The 20,109-nt window shown below is 46.6% G+C and overlaps 1 protein-coding gene across 3 annotated transcripts in view; it reads right to left on the bottom strand.

The window, feature by feature from the left end:
- Window positions 1-20,109, bottom strand: part of LOC119466197 (hemocytin) — a 184,324-nt gene that overhangs the window by 127,847 nt on the left and 36,368 nt on the right. For all 3 annotated transcript variants that reach the window (XM_037726688.2, XM_037726687.2, XM_037726686.2), the window contains exons 21-29: window positions 17,854-17,979; window positions 15,695-15,930; window positions 14,222-14,403; window positions 12,817-13,079; window positions 10,812-10,942; window positions 9,368-9,656; window positions 4,450-4,564; window positions 3,494-3,710; window positions 2,081-2,125 (exon numbers count right to left, since the gene is read on the bottom strand). In XM_037726688.2, the coding sequence (XP_037582616.1) occupies window positions 2,081-2,125; window positions 3,494-3,710; window positions 4,450-4,564; window positions 9,368-9,656; window positions 10,812-10,942; window positions 12,817-13,079; window positions 14,222-14,403; window positions 15,695-15,930; window positions 17,854-17,979 (1,604 nt within the window). The remainder of the gene's footprint in view (window positions 1-2,080; window positions 2,126-3,493; window positions 3,711-4,449; window positions 4,565-9,367; window positions 9,657-10,811; window positions 10,943-12,816; window positions 13,080-14,221; window positions 14,404-15,694; window positions 15,931-17,853; window positions 17,980-20,109) is intronic.

Below are 20,109 nucleotides of genomic sequence, written 5' to 3' on the forward strand. Positions count from 1 at the left end.
CCCTAAAACTCAATTTCTTTAACCCCACTTCGTGTTTTTGTCATAGTGAAAACACCTCATACAAAACCCCGAGCCAATACAGCGGAACTGCCTGACCTCCTGGATCACCGCAGTGGTGTTAAAAGATAACAAATGGAGATGAACAAGATAGTCAAATACAACCTTTGGGGCACATGTACCATAGGTGCCGCATGTGCTGTCTACTCTCGTCTCGAGTACCTAACGCATGGGCTAACGTGTAGATGTGTTTGTCGCCTAGTGCGTATAATTGACACCGCATAAAACAGCCCTTGTATATTTGACTCCTCAGCGCTGGTCTTTACGCGGTGATTCTGGCAGCCGATACTTTCACCGTCTCAGCATATATCTATGGTACTGCTTTCAGTTTATCGTATGTACTAAACTTGTTTCTGCAATTTATGTGTTATCACATTTTTTTACTCTTTACTATGCCTCGGCTTTAAAGCGACATGTCACCTGGCGCATAAGCCTCCCAGCTTAAAGGGGCGCCAGCCCATCAGTCGTGCTTGCTTGTCATGGCAGCGAGCTTAGAAATAGGGTCCCACCTTTCCTGCGCCGTTGTGGCACACCTTCCTGCTAATAAACGCCTGCGACTTCCACAAACTGCCACGATATACGTTCACTTCGCGCCTTTTAATGGTGACTTTTATTTGCCACTCCGCAAGTCTTTCGTCGCTTGCACGTCTAACCAACTTCCGGCATGAGGTGCGATTGAGACAGTTTCTATATCCATCCAATGGTATATCTGGCGTTTTTGTTCTTCGCTTTTTCACCTCTATTTTTGGCGCGCTAGTTCTATAAACTGCACCCACCAGAACTGTTTGCCATAGTAGCTGGCTTCACTTGTAGAAAATGAACAAGACTTATTGCTGCGCTTCTCCCTTTTTTTTTTTTTACGTCAGCCTTGGTCGCAGACACCGCTTTATCCTTGAGTCAGTCTGTTCAGAACGCATTATTCGGCTGCTTATATTTATCCTTAGTCAGGAAGATTCGAAGAGAGAATCTGAAAAGTGCCGCGCCACCACTGAGGTAAATCGTCAAAACTAGCATAGCTTTGTTACTAGTATATCAAACCGCCGATACAGAATTTTGCGAGGGGGCGTTGCCTTGATTCTTTTTTTTTTTTTCTTTCTTATAAAGAGATTAAGTTTCTTTCAGCAACATTTTTTTGTTAGGTTGATCCTACGTCGAGACCCAGATGAAGGTTCAGCATTTTGTATTCCTGCTTTCTTCTACTCCTTTCTAGTAATCTTATCTATGCTGACATAGGCTCTTCAGAAAACGCGCGGCTTTTTTTTTTTTTTTTTTGCGAGGAGAAGAAAAAAAATTGTTTCATCGCCTGTTGTAGTTTTCTCTTCGAACATGTATCTAATGCTGCGCTGCTCGTGTTTCCTTAGCTTCACCTCCGTCTACGACGCTTACTTGATCACACAGTCAATGCCTCGCTTCTTGCTTTGTTGTACTAAGCACAACAGCATCTTTCCGTGAACTGGTTGAGCCTACTTTGCAGTTTGTACCTCTTCAAGAAATTTGCTGTTCGACATTGTAGGTCATGCTTGGCTAGGCTTGTTGCAGACGAGTCACTTTTTCTTTCCACATCGGGTGCATCACTGCGTGTACCACCTACTTCTCGTGATCCTTACGCAATGTTATATGCCCACGAGTTGCTTGCAACAGCATTCTGCATGCAATCAATGAAGAACCACGAGTCGAGGCACCAATATTTATCTGAACGGGGATGTGAGACATTCAATATTTCGCAAGTTGAGCGTACAAGAACTACGAATAGTGAAAAACAGAATATCAAGGCGTGAGATATTGTACTCGTAAAACGAGTGGCATATCCCATTAAGTCAGTACCTGCCGTATAGTTGAGGCTATTGATCTGCTGAGGACCATCACTGTCATCATCATTTCAAGAAGTAAATCCACCATAGAAAACCATGGCCAGTAATTCTGATCCCAAGCACCGTAAAGACGGTCGCTGTTCTCGCATAGTGCTCTTCTATTTTCTTTTATTTTTTTTTTTTTTTTGCTATCAGCAAGGGAAAGTACTCACGTGTCACAGTGGTCGGTACGATAGGTGCTGGCGTCGTTTCCTCGGCTGAAAAAAAAAAAAAAAAAAGCTGGTGATACGAACGCTAGAGAAACTCAAGGACTCAATGAGTTCTCGAGCTTCACGAAGGAGTATAAAACAAAGGCCTTTACGTCTTTGTGTTTGGAGCAAGCAGTTTACATTGTGGCGTTCTCAAAGGGAAAAAGAACGCGAAGACCATGCAGTCCTTTGCGCTGCACCCAGAGCACGCAGTTGTCTCGGCTTATGCTTATTTTTGCTGGATAAACGAGTATTGAGTCTGCTTGTGCTATTTTGTAGGGAATTAGCAGAAAGTATTCCGAGAAGGCAGATAAAAGGAGAAACGCAAGGGAGGAGAGAGCGATGTTAATAAGAAAAGTGTCCGGTTGGCTATTTCACGCTGGGGGAAGAGAATAGAAAAGTGAGAGGTATAAGGGGGGGGGGGGGGGGGGAGGAGCGAAATACGTGGTGAAATCGCTCACGCGAGCAGACAGCACCGCTAAGTGAAAGGTGTCCATACATTCCAGACGCTCTCAAGCAACACATTGTTGCCGTCACAGCCTTGCGAAATCCGAGAGAGGACACAAAAGTAAAGGAGGCAATACACGATGCCCACGCGGGTTTGGCTTAACGTACACTGCAACGCAAGCACACCGAAATGAAAGGTATGGATCTTATAGTACCCACTGACGCCAAGCTGACTCCACCAATAAAGACATGCTTGGGATCAGTGCTGGAACCAGGATGAACTGCCTCAGGGAGGTTTGCCACTGTATCAGGTGTACAGCCATGGTGATAATTAGTTGTCATCCGAGTATATCGAAAGAGCGATTGCTTTTGTACGTGTTATGGGTCTCTTTGTATAACAAAGACTAGTCGAAGTTCGGCGTTCATTCCGCGTTTAGCTTTCTCTGTCCCATCTTTATTTCGTGTCGCTAGAACACGTTTCACAATACCTGTAACGGGTTAGCCCAGATTAATATGACGGGCTTTAACGTCCTGAATTATTACTTGGTTCATGAGAGATGCCGAAGTGGAGGACTGCCTATCAATTTTATTCACCTGAGGTTCTTAAGGTGCACCTAAAGGACAACATACGAAGATTTCTTGAATTCCGCCCCATTCATATGTGGCCGCCTGAGCCGGGAGTGAAACCTGTGACCCCGTACTCAGCAGTAGAACATCACAGCCACTGAGGCACACCGGCGAGTACAGCACTTACTTATGTTTTGCGAGCACCACGTGACCTTAAATTGCTTACGGTAAAGGCGGGGAAACATTGCTACAGTAGAGGAAAGCCCTGTGGTGCAGAACTTTGAAATGCCACTCGCGATCGGTATGAAGCGCATTCCTTTATCATCCGTTACTCAGCTGCTGTAACACAGGTAGGATGCTCACCGCACTGGCAGTAGACCCGCATCTCGTAGTCGGAGCATGGCCCGTCGTACTGGTCTTCCTTGAGGCAGCGCAGCCCGGTCGCAACCGAGCACAGCATCGACTCCCCGGTCTCGTTCCACGGCACGTGACCGTTGATGGTACGGCACTCGACGTACGCCATGTTGTCCACCGGGCAGCGGTCGGCGTGCGCCAGCAGGATCTCGAAGTCGTTGCCGCGCTGTGAACCCCACCACAGGCCAGACACTTTGTTCGTTTGTTTGTTTTTGGATTAGGGCGCCACTACCAGCGAGCAGCTAGCCCAGTAAATGGACCTAAAGAAACGCTTATTGAAATCATAAAATTCCAAATCCCCACAAGCGATAGCCGTGGGGCGTATTCTCTGTAATGACACCGGTGTCACTTTTTGTACAGCTGAACCAGGTGATCACCTAGCAACACGGAGACGGTGAAACAGGCACAAGCAAAGCGCTTTCAAGGAAAAGCTCCAATGCGGAAAAAAATGCAAACTTTAGAACTAATATTTCACAGTGATTTGAGTAAGACAACAACATTTCATAAATCACTTAATTGCCGCTCCTTGCTGTCCTCGTTAGTTCCAGTTTTCTTTACTTTGCTACATTTTTATTGGCAAGGGCAAGCATGCCAGAAATCTTAAATGGTACGATACGTATACATCCCCCAAGATGTGCTGCGATATCTATGCATTGGTGGATAGCTGGCCGTATAAAATAAATGTAAGCTTGGTGATTCGGAAAATAAAAAGCCTATCACAAAGCAATGACTCAATTTAACATAGATGGGAAACGTGGTTCTACTCTGGCTGCTTCGAGATTACACTTTGCTCGCGTTAGTTGTACATACCGGCTCAAATGCACAGCGCGTTGTGACAGTCACATCATGGTCATCATCGCACGTTGCATTTCGTCCTACATTTGGGTGTAGATGCTTGTTACTACCTGAAATTCGGGTGTTGTCATGCTGTACCAGTCGGACCAGCCACTCTGGTTGCAAGTCTTCAACTCCAGGGGGCATGGCCGGCCGATGCACTCGATTTGGCCTTTCTTGCAGTAGCTGCGAAAGGTGATATTGCGCAAGCACTTCTCAACGTATGGCACTCTTTTTGCCGAAGTTAAGGTGATTTGAAGGGATCCTTCAATTTGATTGCTCATAATAAATGAACCTAGGGCATCAACGTAGAAAGTTGTGCAAAGCTTGACCTGGTTGTCTATGTGATCCGGATTTATTGAGATACCGGACTAAACACTAGGTGGATGTGTACGTCCGCCTGCTGGCGCATTTGATAAGTTCCGCAGATTCTTATTGATCCCGGTAGGTTACAGCAGGATTTCGCCATATATATATAACTTTTTGTTGAACCGTTACCAGAAAGGGTGACCTCCACGTATCGACAAACCTCGACATGGACATAGCGTGGTTTTCAGTGTGATGTTCGCCCTCTTGATGAACTTTCCTTCTCATGAACTCTTACTGAGCGGAAAACGTATAATTTTTGCCGTCTTTTTTTTTGTAAATTATTCTCTTTCCGAGTCATTACAATGCCGTAACAATTCGATGCTCTTTTGCTCATTTTTTCTACATATGGCCTTGCGGCAAATTTTCTGCCAAAAATTTATCGGTGAAAGAGAGAGAGAAACGACATGTAGGAAGATCAAACAGATGCACGACCAAATAACTGCGATAAACCAGAGAGTGATCAAAAGAAAAAGAGAGAGAGAAGGTACTTTTTATATATATTTCGAGGAGGGCTGCCTTGCGCCTTAGTAAAAATAAAAATAAATAAATAATAAGGACTTATGCTACGCAAATGCGCAGTACATTTCATACAGGCGTCGTTTAGTGTAATAGCCTCCGAGATGCCGGATGCAAACCGCTTAATTTCAAAGCGACAAATACTAAGAATTTTGTGCCATAGGTATTCGTTGCCACATGCTCTTCGCCAAGTGCCTCTCGCCCACCTAAACGCAGTAGCATTATTTCAAGAAATTTCGCAGCGCACTTTTCCAAAGTCTAAAGAGGCTTTGCAGTAACTTTTCGCTGAGTTGTCAAAGGATGGACAAAACCGCGACACCAAAGCGTAACCTTGCCTTGACAGCTTTTCTTGTTTTTGTGTGTCTGGGATTCAATCAAGCATACTGTAGCCACCACGCTTTCGAGCACCGTTTTAAGACTAACACGCGCTGCGCGATGAGCAGCCAACATAATTAACGCGCAGGTTGGACGCGGCAGGACGCAAACACCATCCACACGCCGCATAATATCGCGAGAAACACGAACTACATTGGATAGGAAAACAGGCCTCTGGAAGAGTGGACGGACAAGATATCGAAGTGCTGCATGCGCGGCTTGTTTGCACTGATCTCAATGACGCCCCCCCCCCCCCCCTCCCACCTCCCCCAACTGCCTTTTTTTTTCTAGCGCGTGTTTCTCTGCTTTCCTTGCTTAACCGTATACACTAATTTCGCACCACCGCGCTGTACAAAAAACAAGGTTAATTGGAAAACGCGGTCAGGTGGAGAGAACACACCCTGCATAATTGAGCGAAGCGGATGCAGCAACGTGCTCAGTAAAAGCTGAAAATGTGCTCTTAAGCATCCTCAATTTTCTGGCCCTTTTCAGCATCGATAGATTAATTTTTGACGTGTATTTAGAATTCGCCCGTCGTGCCTCGCACGTTTCATGCAGAACACACGTTTCAGAAGCGAACGGATCGCCTGCTGCATTAATCTGAGCAGTCTACACCGACTCCCACCTCCAGCTTACTTATAAGTAAGCTAGAGGTGGGGGAGGGGGTAGATGATGTTTAGTTTTACTGCTTCTTACGCCAATCCTACGGAGGTCCACTGGAGCGCAGCCCAGATATGGTGCTGAGTTTCCGCTGCAGCCAAGGCAGCAGCATGTCACTCCCACCTTTTATTGTCTGCTGTGGAGGCTGTTCTGGCATTACTGCGCACGAACACTTGAAGAGCAGGGGAAGAGACCACTGTGCGCGCGCGCGCGCGCGCGCGCGCGCGTGTGTGTGTGTGTGTGTGTGTGTGTGTGTGTGTGTGTGTGTGTGTGTGTGTGTGTGTGTGTGTGTGTGTGTGTGTGTGTGTGTGTGTGTGTGTGTGTGTGTGTGTGTGTGTGTGTGTGTGTGTAAATACGTGCCTGCGTGAGCAAGTGAGTGAGCGAGAAGAACATTTTTCCACAGCCGACACCCCATAAGTCATTTGCATCTGCGCGGGCGTCTGTAACGATGTGCGAGTCCTTCAGTACAGTTTCGTTCATTCCTTATACTTCTGAGGCATCTTTGCGTGAACGGCCGGCGTTATCAAAAGAGCTGTTTTGCGCTAACGCCTGCTCGTTTTCGGTGACATAGCTGGCGCCTCTCTCGTGAGGCCTTTACGAACGTTGCAGGTGGTGCGCTTTGATTAGCACATCGCTACTCGCTATGGTACGTACGTTCAGCAAGACGCTCTGAACGTTTTTTTCTTTCTCGTCTTGAAACGTATGCTCTGTGTGGTGCGCCTGAACTGGAGCGTCTGGCTCAGACTGCTCTGAAAGGCGGATTTCATCACGCGGCCACAGTCTGCGTGCAGATTAGTTTCCCAATGTCGCCACCACCTAATATCGAAAGATTTTTCTCCGGCGATGGACCCCTGGCAGCCTAGCCCAGGGCACCAGCAGCCTGAACAAATAAAGTTTATTCCTATCCTATCCACCACCTAATACGTTGCCACTTCCTCGAAGCTACGAGCAGACTTGCGCTACCTTTTCTGTATTGTCATAGCAACTATTCGAAAAGTAAACATCGTTTCAGTAACCTGCATTTTCATGGTTTCATTTCGCGCATCTGACGGCAATGTCTACTTAGGAGATATTTATTCGCTTGTATGCGGACCTTCATGGACACGTCGTTATTGTATGACAACACTATGGCAAATTAACTTTGCTTACGGATTAGATGAACTTTCCTGGAGTTATTGAATCACTGAAAGTACGCGCATACATGTGAACGCAAATTTATTGGTTGTCTCGGTGACGGGCTCGAATGAAATCGAGCTTTCATTTAGTGTTGGAATTTATTAGCTGTCGTTGTTGCTCCTACGTGTCAAATGCGCGGGATTGTGCTCGCTTTTCAAATGATAAAATTCTTTCACAGATGTACGACGACGGATACAACAACGACAGCGAAGCTGTATAAGCGACTTCGCACACCCTTCGGAAGTGTACTATAGGTCTTTGCTGACTCATGCCTTCGCACGAACACAGCAACTGATGCTACTGCGTTTGAACGCTGTCGCGGCTACCTGTGCTTCGTGATGGGGCTCCCACGCAGGTTGGGTTTCAGCGCCACCACCGCAACCGTACGAACTCCTAGCTGACCTCCAACATGGAGCTGGTATACCGCGACGTGAGAAACATAAATTACGGATCCCTGGTTACAAAAAAGTCGCGGTTAAGTTATTATCTATTGGAGCTAGATATACGTACGGTAGCATTTATTTTATAATCATTGATCGTTGCGATTCAAAGCAAATTCAGGACCCCGACACATATTTCGTTGCATTTACATTTTGGTACTGACCACGCCGTCGCACGCCGTGACATCTAAACCATTGCGGAACTTGTTCTAACAGTTTCGCCGTAAAAGCGCCAACTAATATCAGACTATAAGGCAACTATTAAGAACCAACCGAGAATTTGTTGAACAGTGCTCACTTTCGGATTATATAAATGTAGTCGAATGAGGGCAATTGAAGGCAGCGGAAGAGGAGAGTGAACGCGCCATAGCATCGTTTGTGCATCTAGTCGAGCACTACCATACGCCCCTTGTGCATTGATTCGACTGCTGTCAATTGCGCCCCTGCAATCGCATCGGCTCGTCCACTCGTGAATGTTGTTGTTGTTGTTGTTGTTGTTGTTGTTGTTGTTGTTGTTGTTGTTGTTGTTGTTGTTGTTGTTGTTGTTGTTGTTGTTGTTGTTGTTGTTGTTGTTGTTGTTGTTGTTGTTGTTGTTGTTGTTGTTGTTGTTTCAGGCGAATCTAGTCTTGCGTACCGCCAGCAATTTTCATGCTCGAGTGACTATATTTAGGAAGGAAGTTTCTACCTCCATGGCGGAGCCACAGCTGTACCAGTCAAGGGCCGGGACAACGTAATCATTCTATTCCAACACTATTCCTTTTCACGCTTCGTCCGTGGTCTGAACGGCGCTATGCCCACGTTATAGCCGGAATTGGCCGATCGTGAATGGTATACGATAAAAAAGGAATAGAAGATAGTGAATGTAACCCTTCCATTATACCAGCCCAGATTTCTCTGAAGAAACGAGTCAGGATAGCCTGTTCTTGGTGAATTTCCTCACGTACAGGGTCGAATATGTTTAGGTTACACTGCCGCATTAACGACCCAGCACTCAGAACAGCTTATGTTCGGTATGAATGGATTCAGGGTATTCTTTTATTCACTTGTACTGTGGCACGCATCATACCAGCCAGCCCTTAAAGAAAATCAGGACAAGCGTTAAGGCTGTGTCGTCTTCAGTACGAATGAGGTGCTTTAGAATGAAAACAGCGCGGTAAAACACCGTGTCAGTTCGTCCGCTTAGTTAGCGCTGCTATCGCTCCTTTCTTTCTTTTCATCTCTTTAAACCCCTTCCCCCGTGTAGGGTAGCAAACCAGACGTGCGTCTGGTTGACCTGTCTGCCTCTCCTTCCTTTCCTAATCCTGCGCTATCACTCTGTATCTGACGTAGCAACCAACCTAATAGCAGATTTTCATGGAGGAGTTTTCAGCGAGAAATTGACCCTATGTGAACAGCTTAGTGAATAGGGGTCTTCGAGAATGCGGGTCCCCGCAATTCGCACACCGATACGCACCATGACTGGCACGGGTTGGGTGTGGCGACCCTCTGTCCCTCCTTGTAGAGGACTCCGCCGACGCTGCAGCCGGTCTCTGGCGGTGCCTCGCAGTCGGCGTACGGCACGCACCGGTGGTCGGTGGCGTTGCGGTGCACTTCGCCCGTCGGGCACCGCGCCGGAGCGCAGCCTTCCAGGCACACGGGCGCCGCCTCCGGGCAGTTGACCTCGGACGCCGGGTGGGCGCAGTTGGGAGGCTCGCAGCCGCTTACGCACGCCGAGTACTCGTCACACGTCTCGCACTGAACCGCTGTTGAGAGTGAGTGGGAAGAAAAACTATGCGGTGTATGTATTCACGTGACGTCACGTACGCCTATTTGTTTTGGTTTTTTTTTTTCCTTCAGTTTTCACTGGGCTGCTGGATATACAGGATGTCCCACGTAACATCAGCCAAACCTTAAATATATGCGAATGCCACGTAGCTGGACAGAACCAAGGTAAAGTTGTTCGCTGTTGCTGGGAAATAGATTATTTTTTGCGTTTCGCCTAATTAGACAAATAATATTACTTAGTTAGTCAACTTCTCAAATATTGTTATTAGATGAAAAGTGTCAATGAGAAAATTGTACAGCAACAAGAGAAACTCCCGCTACAACTTTATGTTGCTCAGTTGGGTTACATGAAAGTGTCTTTTTCCGAAAATGAAAGAAGCCCGCGAATACACGCAACATTGCCGCGCGACTGGCCGCCCGAGGCACTTTGCGTGCATTCGCGGGCTTCTTTCACGTTGGGGAAAACACTTTTATGTAGCACGTATTGAGCAACAGAAAGCTGTACCGGGAGCTTTTCATGTTGCTCTACACGTTTCTCATTGACACTTTTCATGTAATGAAAATTTTTGAGAAGGTGATTAATTAATTGAGAATTACGATGTAACTTAAGCCAAACATTTAAAATATGCAAATACCACGAAGCTGGACAGAACAAAGGTAAAATTGTCGTGCAGTGGACATAAATTTAGGCTGATGGTGGTGATGACGAGTGCACATTCTGCAAAATGCTCCACAAGAACAGAGAGAGAGAGAGATACAGAAGAAAGGGGAAAGGCAGGGAGGTTAACCAGAAGGGAAGATCCGGTGTGCTACCCTACGCTGGGAAGAGAGGGTAGGAGAAGGTAAAGTGACAGGTAAGTAGAGATAGAGAAAGAAAGAAGCACAGACACACAATCACAGTCGGTCACTGTCACCGCATACTGTCACCGCACAGCACAGTAGCACTTGCAGCACTGTAAACATCTGTTCAGGCTACAGCCGCTTGTGCAAGTCCGTTGCCCTTAAAAACTGCAACAGAACCGAGTGACTAAATGGAGAACTTGGAAATGGAGACATACAGGTAACATGTCTCGTGCCTGGTACTACAACATAAGTGAAATACGGTTTGCTTGGCCGCTAGCATCTGTACTCACGGCAGAGTTCTTGCGACCGCCAGAGGACGCGGACTCCTCTTTGGGCGCACTCGTGGGCGTACGCGGACAGGGCGGTGCAGAGGCACTCGCAGTCGCCGCCCGTGTCGCAAGAGCACGTGTCCGACACGCAACTGCAAAGAATAAAGCAACACAATGAAAATGGGCAAGGAATGAACAGAACACTTCTTTTTGTTAATGTTTTGAATGCCTCTTTGATGCCGAAATGAAGTAAACAATGCAACGTAAGGTAAAGGTTCCGTTTTTTTTTTCTTTTTTTTTTTTTGTGGGGGGGGGGGGGGGGGAGGCAGTGAGGAAGACGATTTCAACAACACTGGCTCTCCCACGAGTGGACTGTTTTGTTACACTTGATTCGCCAGGGGATCAACAATTAAATTCTGTTGTCTTGCGGAAGGCAGGAGGGAGGTATGTACTGGTACTACTATTCCAGATTCTGTGTCAAGCATGTCTTTGCTAATCTGGCGAACCATGGAATTTAGATAAAAAAAGTTCAGAGCCCTTTCACCATGTGAAGATGGAAGACCAGCGAAGCTGTTGGTTTTTTTTAATTATCTTTAAATAATTTAATTTGGTGGTTATGTTAAATGATTGAAAAGACACAACACGTAACTTCGCTGCGTCGCCGCGCGCCGTATAGGCTGTATGGGCGAGTGAAAGCGAGTTTAGGCGACTAGATTCATTAGTCCGCTGCACGTTGGGCCGCTGCGCGTTCGGCTTCTCGTTGCTTTCGCATCCATTCGCGCTGTTGAGCGCGCCGGCGCTTTATGCAGTCGCGCTCTTCGGAGCGAGCGACACGGCCGGTCTTACCCATACCGAGTCCAAGGGGTGACTGATGACGTCGCTAGGGAAATGGCTACGTCAAGAGATAACGAGACACAGCTATTGGTTAGTAGACTATTACGCTTTATCAATGACGTTTTGACACGCACCGTTTGGGCAGCGCGGCGTTTATCACTCCGGTGCATTGTTTTTGTCTGTTTAGATCCGACATGTGACAAGGGTAGTTCAAGGATGCGTTACAGGTCCCCGAGCCCACAGGGGTATGTGCCGTTGAGGTTGGACCCTTTCTGCACTATCACCAGAATCGGCCCACTTTGCTGTTCTACGCGTCGTTTTGTCCGCGGACGCGATCCGTCAAAACCTAGCCGTATACAGCTTTGCTGTAAAGAGGTGGAATAGTTTATTTGCTGTTCTTTATACAACGTGAGCATAAGATACTGAAAACAGCTCTGTCAGTTCCTGTTAACTTCTTCGGTTTGTCTGCGTACATTTTTGAAAGTCACAAACGTTACGCGTATGTCAGTGCGGTAAACAGCAACGCCGAGCGGCGCCCCCCTCCTGCCCATGTTTTTCCTTTTGTTTCTTTTACGTTTTCGCAGCATGTGCACTTTTACCTGAGGGTGTGCTTGCTCGTTGCTAATCATACCATCAGGGGCGTGATCCAAGATCTTTGTTCGTTTCGAGTTCTGTTCAGTTGCTCTAATATCACAAAGTGGCACTATGCATAATTTGTAACGAAGGGAGGGAGAGAGCAGCCAATCGGCAAGCGGTGAACTCCCCGGACGACGAACGTTCGGGGAGTTCGTCGTTTTTGGTGACGTCAAAGTGACGACATGCTCCTGTCAATCATTTTGATTATGAGCACGTCGTCTGCACGGAGCAGAACGCGACGAGAGATGTGAAGTTCGAGCGATCATCCGGTCGCTACGAGACTGCATTGGTGGATTGCATTGGATCCAAATGGCGGCTGTGGCATGGTTCATCGCTTGCCGATTGGCTGCTCTCTCCCTCCCGTTCTCAAAACATTTTGCATACTGTCAATTTCTGATGTTGCAGCAACTAAACAGAACGCGTTTCGAACAAAGATCTCCGATCACGCCCCTGGCAGATAAGAGTACGGATCTGCACCTCTCACGGCACAAGATCGTGGTTTTGACTATAGTATGGCGATTGCAGAATTTGGTGGAGGAAACACATCAGAGCTCACCGGTCGTAGAAGGGCTGCACGTCAACCTCGCTGTGGCATTCGCGGAAGGGTTGCTCTTTAAGAGCTGCGCATCGGGAAGCTGCCCAGTCTCGCCGCTCGGGGCGCTGCAGACATCCATGCTGCGCGGGCAGTGCGGGCGCACAGTAGCTGTGCAGACGCCATGCATCCACGAACTCTTCGGCCTGGGGAAGGGCGGGTCCACCGGACGGGGACCGGAACTCGTCGGTGCCGTCACCGTTGAAGTTACCGCACAAGCCGGTCAGCTACGAAGGGAAAGTGATGTTTCGAGGAAAGGAATGTTAGGTTGGAAGCTCACTTTCTGAAGTACGCCTGTGTGTTTGATCATGGTGTTTTAGAAGCCCTGAGGTAGTTTTACAGGCACTGCAATGCCTAGTAAATGAAAGCTTTAGCGGTGCTTGTAAGCGAACAAAACGTAAGGTACTCTCTTCTAAAGCATAGCGGATAAGAGAGGAGGAAATCAAAAACGATATCGAAAAAGAGAAAGTTCTCTGAGCCCATTCGCGGACCAAGAAAAATATCATGATGGTCTTTAACATTACGAAGGAACGAAGGCAATACGACGAGCACCGTAGCGGAGGCCTCTGTGTAAAGTTTGACTATCTGACGTTCTTTAACGCGCACCGATACCTACGTAGACCTGTTACTCTGTGTTCACCGCTGTCAGAATGCTACTGCTGCGGCCGACAACGGAACTAGCTACTCACGTTCAGCAGTAGAGAGATGTCACCACAAAGTCACCGGCGGCACAGCAGCGACAGATTTATCGAAGTGATGTCAACTGTGGTCAAACAATGTGGAATTACTTAGGACCATTACGGCTGAACAGAGGTTAAAAGTTGGATACCCGCCTCAGCGTCCGATTTCCGCGGTCGGCGCAATACAAAAACACTCGTGTGCATTTTCAGGTGCGCGTTAAAACTACCTAGGTGGTTTAAATTAATCTGGAGCCACCTACTACGGTGTGCACCTTAGCCTACTATATGCAGTTTCGGTACGTTAAACCCCATAATTAAGTTTTGTATGGAACGAGTTCCCTTGGGTACGTACGCATGGAGGATGAACGCTCGTGTGCGTGTTGAGTTTATATCCGCAAGTCAATTTTGTTAGCAATGCTGAACAGAGGGGGCCAAAGTGGTGCCCGACTTGTATTGATTCCGGTAATGGTATTTGTTTACTGTGGCTCTGTTTTCGTTTGCAATGTTTATGTAACCCATCAGAGCCAGGGATCAGCGGCTATAGCTAGGCGGTGTTAAGTTTGCATCACACCACACTTTGGTTAACGCACATACCGCGTGCACTGTTAGACTGGTTGTGCAAGAGGCCCGCAAACTATGTTTACGTGGACAGGGAGCGAGTTCGCAAATGCACTTATTTCACTGCCTACCTTTCCTGCCCATGCAGGCCCAGCGACAACGTATACTCGAGTGTGCTTGTCCCAGTAGACGCTCAAGCTGCCGCGCACATAGACGGCCACGAACAGGCCGACGGTGCGCACGCTCAGACCGCTTTCCTCACGAACAGGCGGCACCGGGTGACCCTCTGTCAGCACCAGGGGCTCCTCCGAACCTGGTGTCGGCGAACAAAGAGAAGATACACCACCCATGGTTTCATCAAAATTTCATCCGGCTTCCTTATAATTTCTAGGCTGCATGCAAACGTTTAGTTTCATGGATGGAAAAATTTGCGATTCAGTTAGACTGCGGTGGGAACGCTGCAGAGGGACTTGATGATGTGTCCAGACAAAATTTGAAGAAAATTTGTTGTAGTCCGAACCCAGAAATGCTGCTTTTGCGGGGCAGCCGCACTGACAGAATGTACCATTGTTTGCTCTCTAATTCCTATTGTGATCTACATGTTGACATTACGCCTGCATTTTTGCATTGCATTCCTACTATATCGTCATCCTGAGCTTCCTTTTAAGTTTGGTGCCTTCTCGGCTTATCACCTACAGTCAAGTACTAGAAGAACTATGTATTGTTAAATCAACACACATGGGCGAGGCATTCATGGGCCGTTTGGCTGCCTTCTTGATCCATGCGCTCTCGCTCATGCGAGATCCATAGAGAGCTTTCCGTGGAGCGTTCTGAGCCTGCAGAGTGCTCAACGCTAAACTTAACAGATTACATGTCTATTTTGCGACGAGCGCTAAATTCTTGCAAGCAACTCAACGTATACGTGGAGTGTGCAGGTAATCGTAAGTGTGATAGTAAGTGTAGTGTCTTGAAGTTCCCATAGTGGTTGTGAATGTCTGAACGACAGATAGCCTGACAGTGGATTAGTATCCACCTTATCATCTTTCCGGCCATATGATACACTTCTATGACACAAAAGACAAGGTATGCGCCGCTCCATACGTGCAAACACAAAGTGGAGCAGTGAGAGGTTTCGTCAAATACTGCTTCGTCTTTAGCACCTTCACGTTCTGGCGATCAGTTTAGAGCCATGTTCATTCGTCGTATACCACTGGTGTTCTTAACAGCTTCGTGAAACTTGCTTACGTTCTGTAACAGATACTGTTCCAGAATTTAGAAATGACTTCACTTATAAGTGTGGACTTTTAACGAGTATTTTGACTAGTTTCACCAAGAGAAGTTAGAACGAAATTAGTGACTATGTGGCAGGCTCTAACGAATCATTTGAGAAATTTCAGGAATTCTTTGCCTTTCTTCTTTCTTGTTAGTTCGCTCTTAATTTTCCGTTTTCTACTTTTTTATTTAACTTGCTTACTCCTTTCTTCGTGTCGTTTTGTTTATTCGTTCGTTTGCTTCTTTGTTTGCTTGTTAGGAGCGCAGGGTACTAACTGCACCTCGTACGCATTGTGGCATTCGAGCATAGGGGACAGGAGAAGGAGGCTCACCAGCGATGACACTGACGGTCTTGGCGCACGAGGACTTGCTTCCGCAGGGCACGTTCTGCACGACCACGCTGACGCTCTCGTTGCCGGAGAGTCGTCCCTTGGCCAGCACGTAGTCGCATGTGCCGCGGAAATCGAACGACACCCCGTCGAAGGTGCGCACGTGCGAGTCGCCCCACAGGGCGCACGTGCCGGCGCATTTGTGCTGCGTGCACAGCCAGCGGCCACGCTCGCAGGTGCTGCACGTGAAAGCGTGGATGTTAGGATAAGTTACGTACGTGCGTTTGCTGCAGTTTATAGAAAAAAAAAACGTGCCTGAACATAGTGTGGTCACCTCAAACACATAAGAATGAGAGAGGGAGTTCGGATGGGTATAATATTTCGACGAGAATGAATCTTGGAAAAGGTTGTGGGAAGACAGAAACGTTCACCAGCACCGGCTCATGACATGGCGGCATTCGGACAGTTGTCAGACGCACTAATTACTATTGTAGGCGACAAAGTACGGTGCACCAAATGATCACTTTAGCCCTGAAGTCGAGGTAAACACTGACGTGTAACTGGAAGAGCTGCAATTGTAACGCAAGCGCTTAGTACTGTGCCAGCGAAGACGTTTAGAATTCGAAGGCCCCTGCATCGCACGAACACCGAACGTTGAGGTGGCAGCTTGTCCAGCGCGTCTGACGCTAGTCGAAGGCACCTGCAGGTGCCGCTTGAAATGCTACTGTTCGTTTCGCGCACGCCACATACTTTAGCAATATGGTGGTTGTGGTTCAGGAAAGGGCAGCTACAAAGTCGAGAATGTTTAATTGTGCGTGGAGGGGTTGGTCGTGTGATTTCAACTCCAGTCTGTGTAGTTCCTCACAGCGCTGCCAATGCTACGCAGTGTAACAAGACTGCCGGTCCGTTCTGGTATGTACTAGAGCCTAGTACCATCACCATAATCTTATTGTGTAATTTCAGGGCCATAACGTGCCCATTTACTTTGAAGGCTGTGCAAGCGTTAACAATGAAAGGACTGAACACTATTTACTTATTAACGGGATGTCCGCTGTTGAAGAAATTCACCTTCGATGGGGGCGAAAGGGTACTTAAATTTACGTGCCCATTAAAGAACCCCAGGTGGTCCAAATTATTCCTGAGTCCCCCACTATGGCGTGCCTCATAATCAAATCGCGGTTTCGGCACGTAAAACGCTATAATTTAATTTAATCAAGAAATTCACGTGAAGATACGGAATGGCGTAGTCGGTCACATACATTTTTGAAACTATCTGTTGTAAATAATAAATAATAATGCAAAAGGTGGTGAATTAATTCATTGTGCGATATCGTAGTTGCATTTTTGTCGTCCACGCCACAATCATTTGGCTATGTCCTCAGGATCTGTTCTAGAAGCACGCTAGTCGTTGTCTGTAATCTGCAATCTTTATTGCAGAATTTAGAATTCTCATTCGTGATAATAGCGCTGTGTACAATTTACACGTTGTCAAAACCCCGTTCAGTCAACACAATGAATTGTCAAAATTCTTAGCCTTTACGCTCACATTTCTGTCACACTCATCAATTCCGACCATAACCATTGAACTTACTCAGCAACGATCAGCGAAATTTTCGTAGTCTCATGTTCTTCTCTTTCTGCCCCTCTTTGACGGCATCGTAGCTCACAGGGTTAAAATGCGCGGTTTGCTTCTTGTTTCCATTGTGTTATGTTTCTGGGAGTTTGCGTTTTTCTCTATATAGTTGTTTAATGGCTCTCTTTCCTTCAATCTTTTCGTGATCATCGTATAGCCATCGGTGCTCCCAACTACTCGCTCACTCATCTCCGTCGTGTGTACTAAGCTCACACTGTAGGTTTTTCTCTTTCTTTTTTTTTTTTTTTTGGTTTTTGGCTGCTGCAGGCGTCACCGCCACTATGCGTACTATGCTGACGATTTCGCCACCATTCTGTAACGCTACACCAAGTCTCCCATTGCCTCTGGTTTGACGAGGCAGTTTTAAGTTTTTTCGAAAGCAGTGAGAACCAAATGGGCGCCTCGCGCTCGCTGACAGCACTCATTAGCATTCATAAATGCGCGAGCGAGATTTTCTTGCAGGCGTCGCGACCGCGTCTGCCGTGATGCCCGACGACGGGCTCGGTGCGCCCAGCGTGTGTGTACGCACCACTGATTGCATTCGATGTCAATTTTGTCTCCGTCGGCGTAGCTTCGGAGTCCGTGCTGACAAGGACACGAGGTGGGTGGAACGCAGGATCCAGTCCTCCCGTCACGGACGAAACCCTTTCGGCATCTGCGGCGAAAAGCAGAGATGACAGTCAGAGCAGTCTTGTCATGCGTGCATTCCTTAAGGCATGTTCCCGGCAAGACGCGAGAGTCTGCTTACATTCTTATTTAAAACTTTAGCACGCTTGAATAACGCGCTTCACGACGTTCTCGACACGTTTTTCGCCCGGGAAAACTATCTGTCCTGTGTTAAAATGTGACTGTAGGCTGCGTCTCTCTTTAGATTTGTAGCGCAATGTGAAGGCTTTGTGGTAGAACAGCAAGTGTGATTCCCTCAGGCAGTTCAATTAAAAGGCAACCAAAGTGTTTGCAGTGAACTGCATATCGGGTGGTATTAAGTACACACTTTGACATTTACTCTATATCTCTCTACGTGTAGGGTAGCCAACCGGGAGTGACCATGGTTAACCTCCCTGCCTTTCTTTTTTATTACTCTCTTGATGCTTTGACTATTTGATTTGTAGGTTCAAAAAACAAAATTATAAGGTATAACTTAGAACAACGATAAAGTGTTGGTACTGGTCAATACAGCGCTACAGTGCACGACAAAAAGGTAAAAAAAAAAACAGCCCACTGGGTACGTTTTAATTTCATTATTTTGCGTTAAGTTTTTGGATCATAATAAATTCGTACAGGCTTCAGCAGTTTATTATCACTTCGAGTGTTCCGAACGACATCGGATTCGTCTTGTTAACCGTAAAACTGATCGGCATAGATATATTGAGTAGAGACACGTGATCTCTCGTAATCTGGTCGATGCCGGTTGCCAACTTCCACAACACTGAACAATTTCAGGCCCAAGACGTATGCAATTCTATGCTTTGTTGTGAAGGCTGCGTACATCGCTGTTAGAGAGCAGCATATTCTGTAACGATAAAAAACATGATGCTCCCCGTAAGACGCTTTCGGAAAAACTACATGGCTTGGATAGACAGCCACTATTCTTAGGAAAAATTTTGGGTCCATGGCCGACAGAAAAACATCAAAACATCGCTGCGCGCGCCTTAGTACAATTTTTGGAGGAATAAAAAGTATCAAAAAAATATCACAAAGTCAGATAACAGTTATTACTGGCATTGTTATTATTAACAGGCATTCTTGACTGCATGTTTATTCCGTCTTCGTGTTCATATAGCATTTGTGTGTGCGTACAAGAGTGTTGTATTTAGAGCGCGGCATTCAAGAGGGGCCTAATGCACAAGTGCCCAACATCTTCTGTGTGAACATCTTGGTTTTGTGAACATTTATGCTTTGTGAACTCATGTGTTGCGTGTGAACACTTCTTTTTTGTGAGTATTTATGCTATGTGAACTCTTCTGTGGCGCGAACATTTATTCCTATTGCAGTTAAGACTTAGTACGTGAATGTTCGTCCATGTGTTTAGTAGTCTGGTTTAGTGATTGTTGACAACTTTCCGACGACAACTATCATCTAAGAGAAGAGGAGTAGCCGACGCCACTTATATGCACCAACCTCTCCTTAAGTACATTTAATTAAAGAGAATACATACATAACGCAGACATGGAGCAGCGCAACACGACAGGGACCAAGAATAAGAAGATACATACACAGCGCTATGTCTATAGACACAGCGCCATGTCTATTATTGTTATTCAAAAATTCGCGTTATATTGTGCGGATTTTTCTTACTTTATTTTTTATTTGTTTCCTCTATCACCTTTTATTCCCTTTACCCCTTTCCCCAGCACAGAGTAGCCAGCCGTTATTTACACTGGCTAAGCTCCCTGTCTTTCTTTCCCTTTCTTTCTCTCTCTCTCTCTATTATGAAACCAAACTAACTCGCCCAGCAATGTGCCCTAGCAGATATAACGTAACGTTAGTATAACGACAAATGACACAACATATAGTGACAGTAATAGTATGATTTAAGATCGCATTTTTACGTGCTAACACACCAGAGGCCGGCACCTGCCAACAAGAAGGTCGATACAAAGCTAACCTGAGTGTTTGATTTTACTCAGTCACGGGTTGACGGCCACGGAGTGTTCTTAATATCTTACGAATGATCGCGAATGCGTTCGAAACCTCTTATGAACATTTTACTGATATTAACCAGAAAGTGATTCCATTGCCTTGACGGCATGTTGTCAAGCCAAAAGCTCTGTTACAAGAAATA

Source organism: Dermacentor silvarum, chromosome 10 (genome assembly GCF_013339745.2).
Source record: "Dermacentor silvarum isolate Dsil-2018 chromosome 10, BIME_Dsil_1.4, whole genome shotgun sequence".
In the NCBI taxonomy this organism is placed as follows: Eukaryota; Metazoa; Arthropoda; class Arachnida; order Ixodida; family Ixodidae; genus Dermacentor; species Dermacentor silvarum.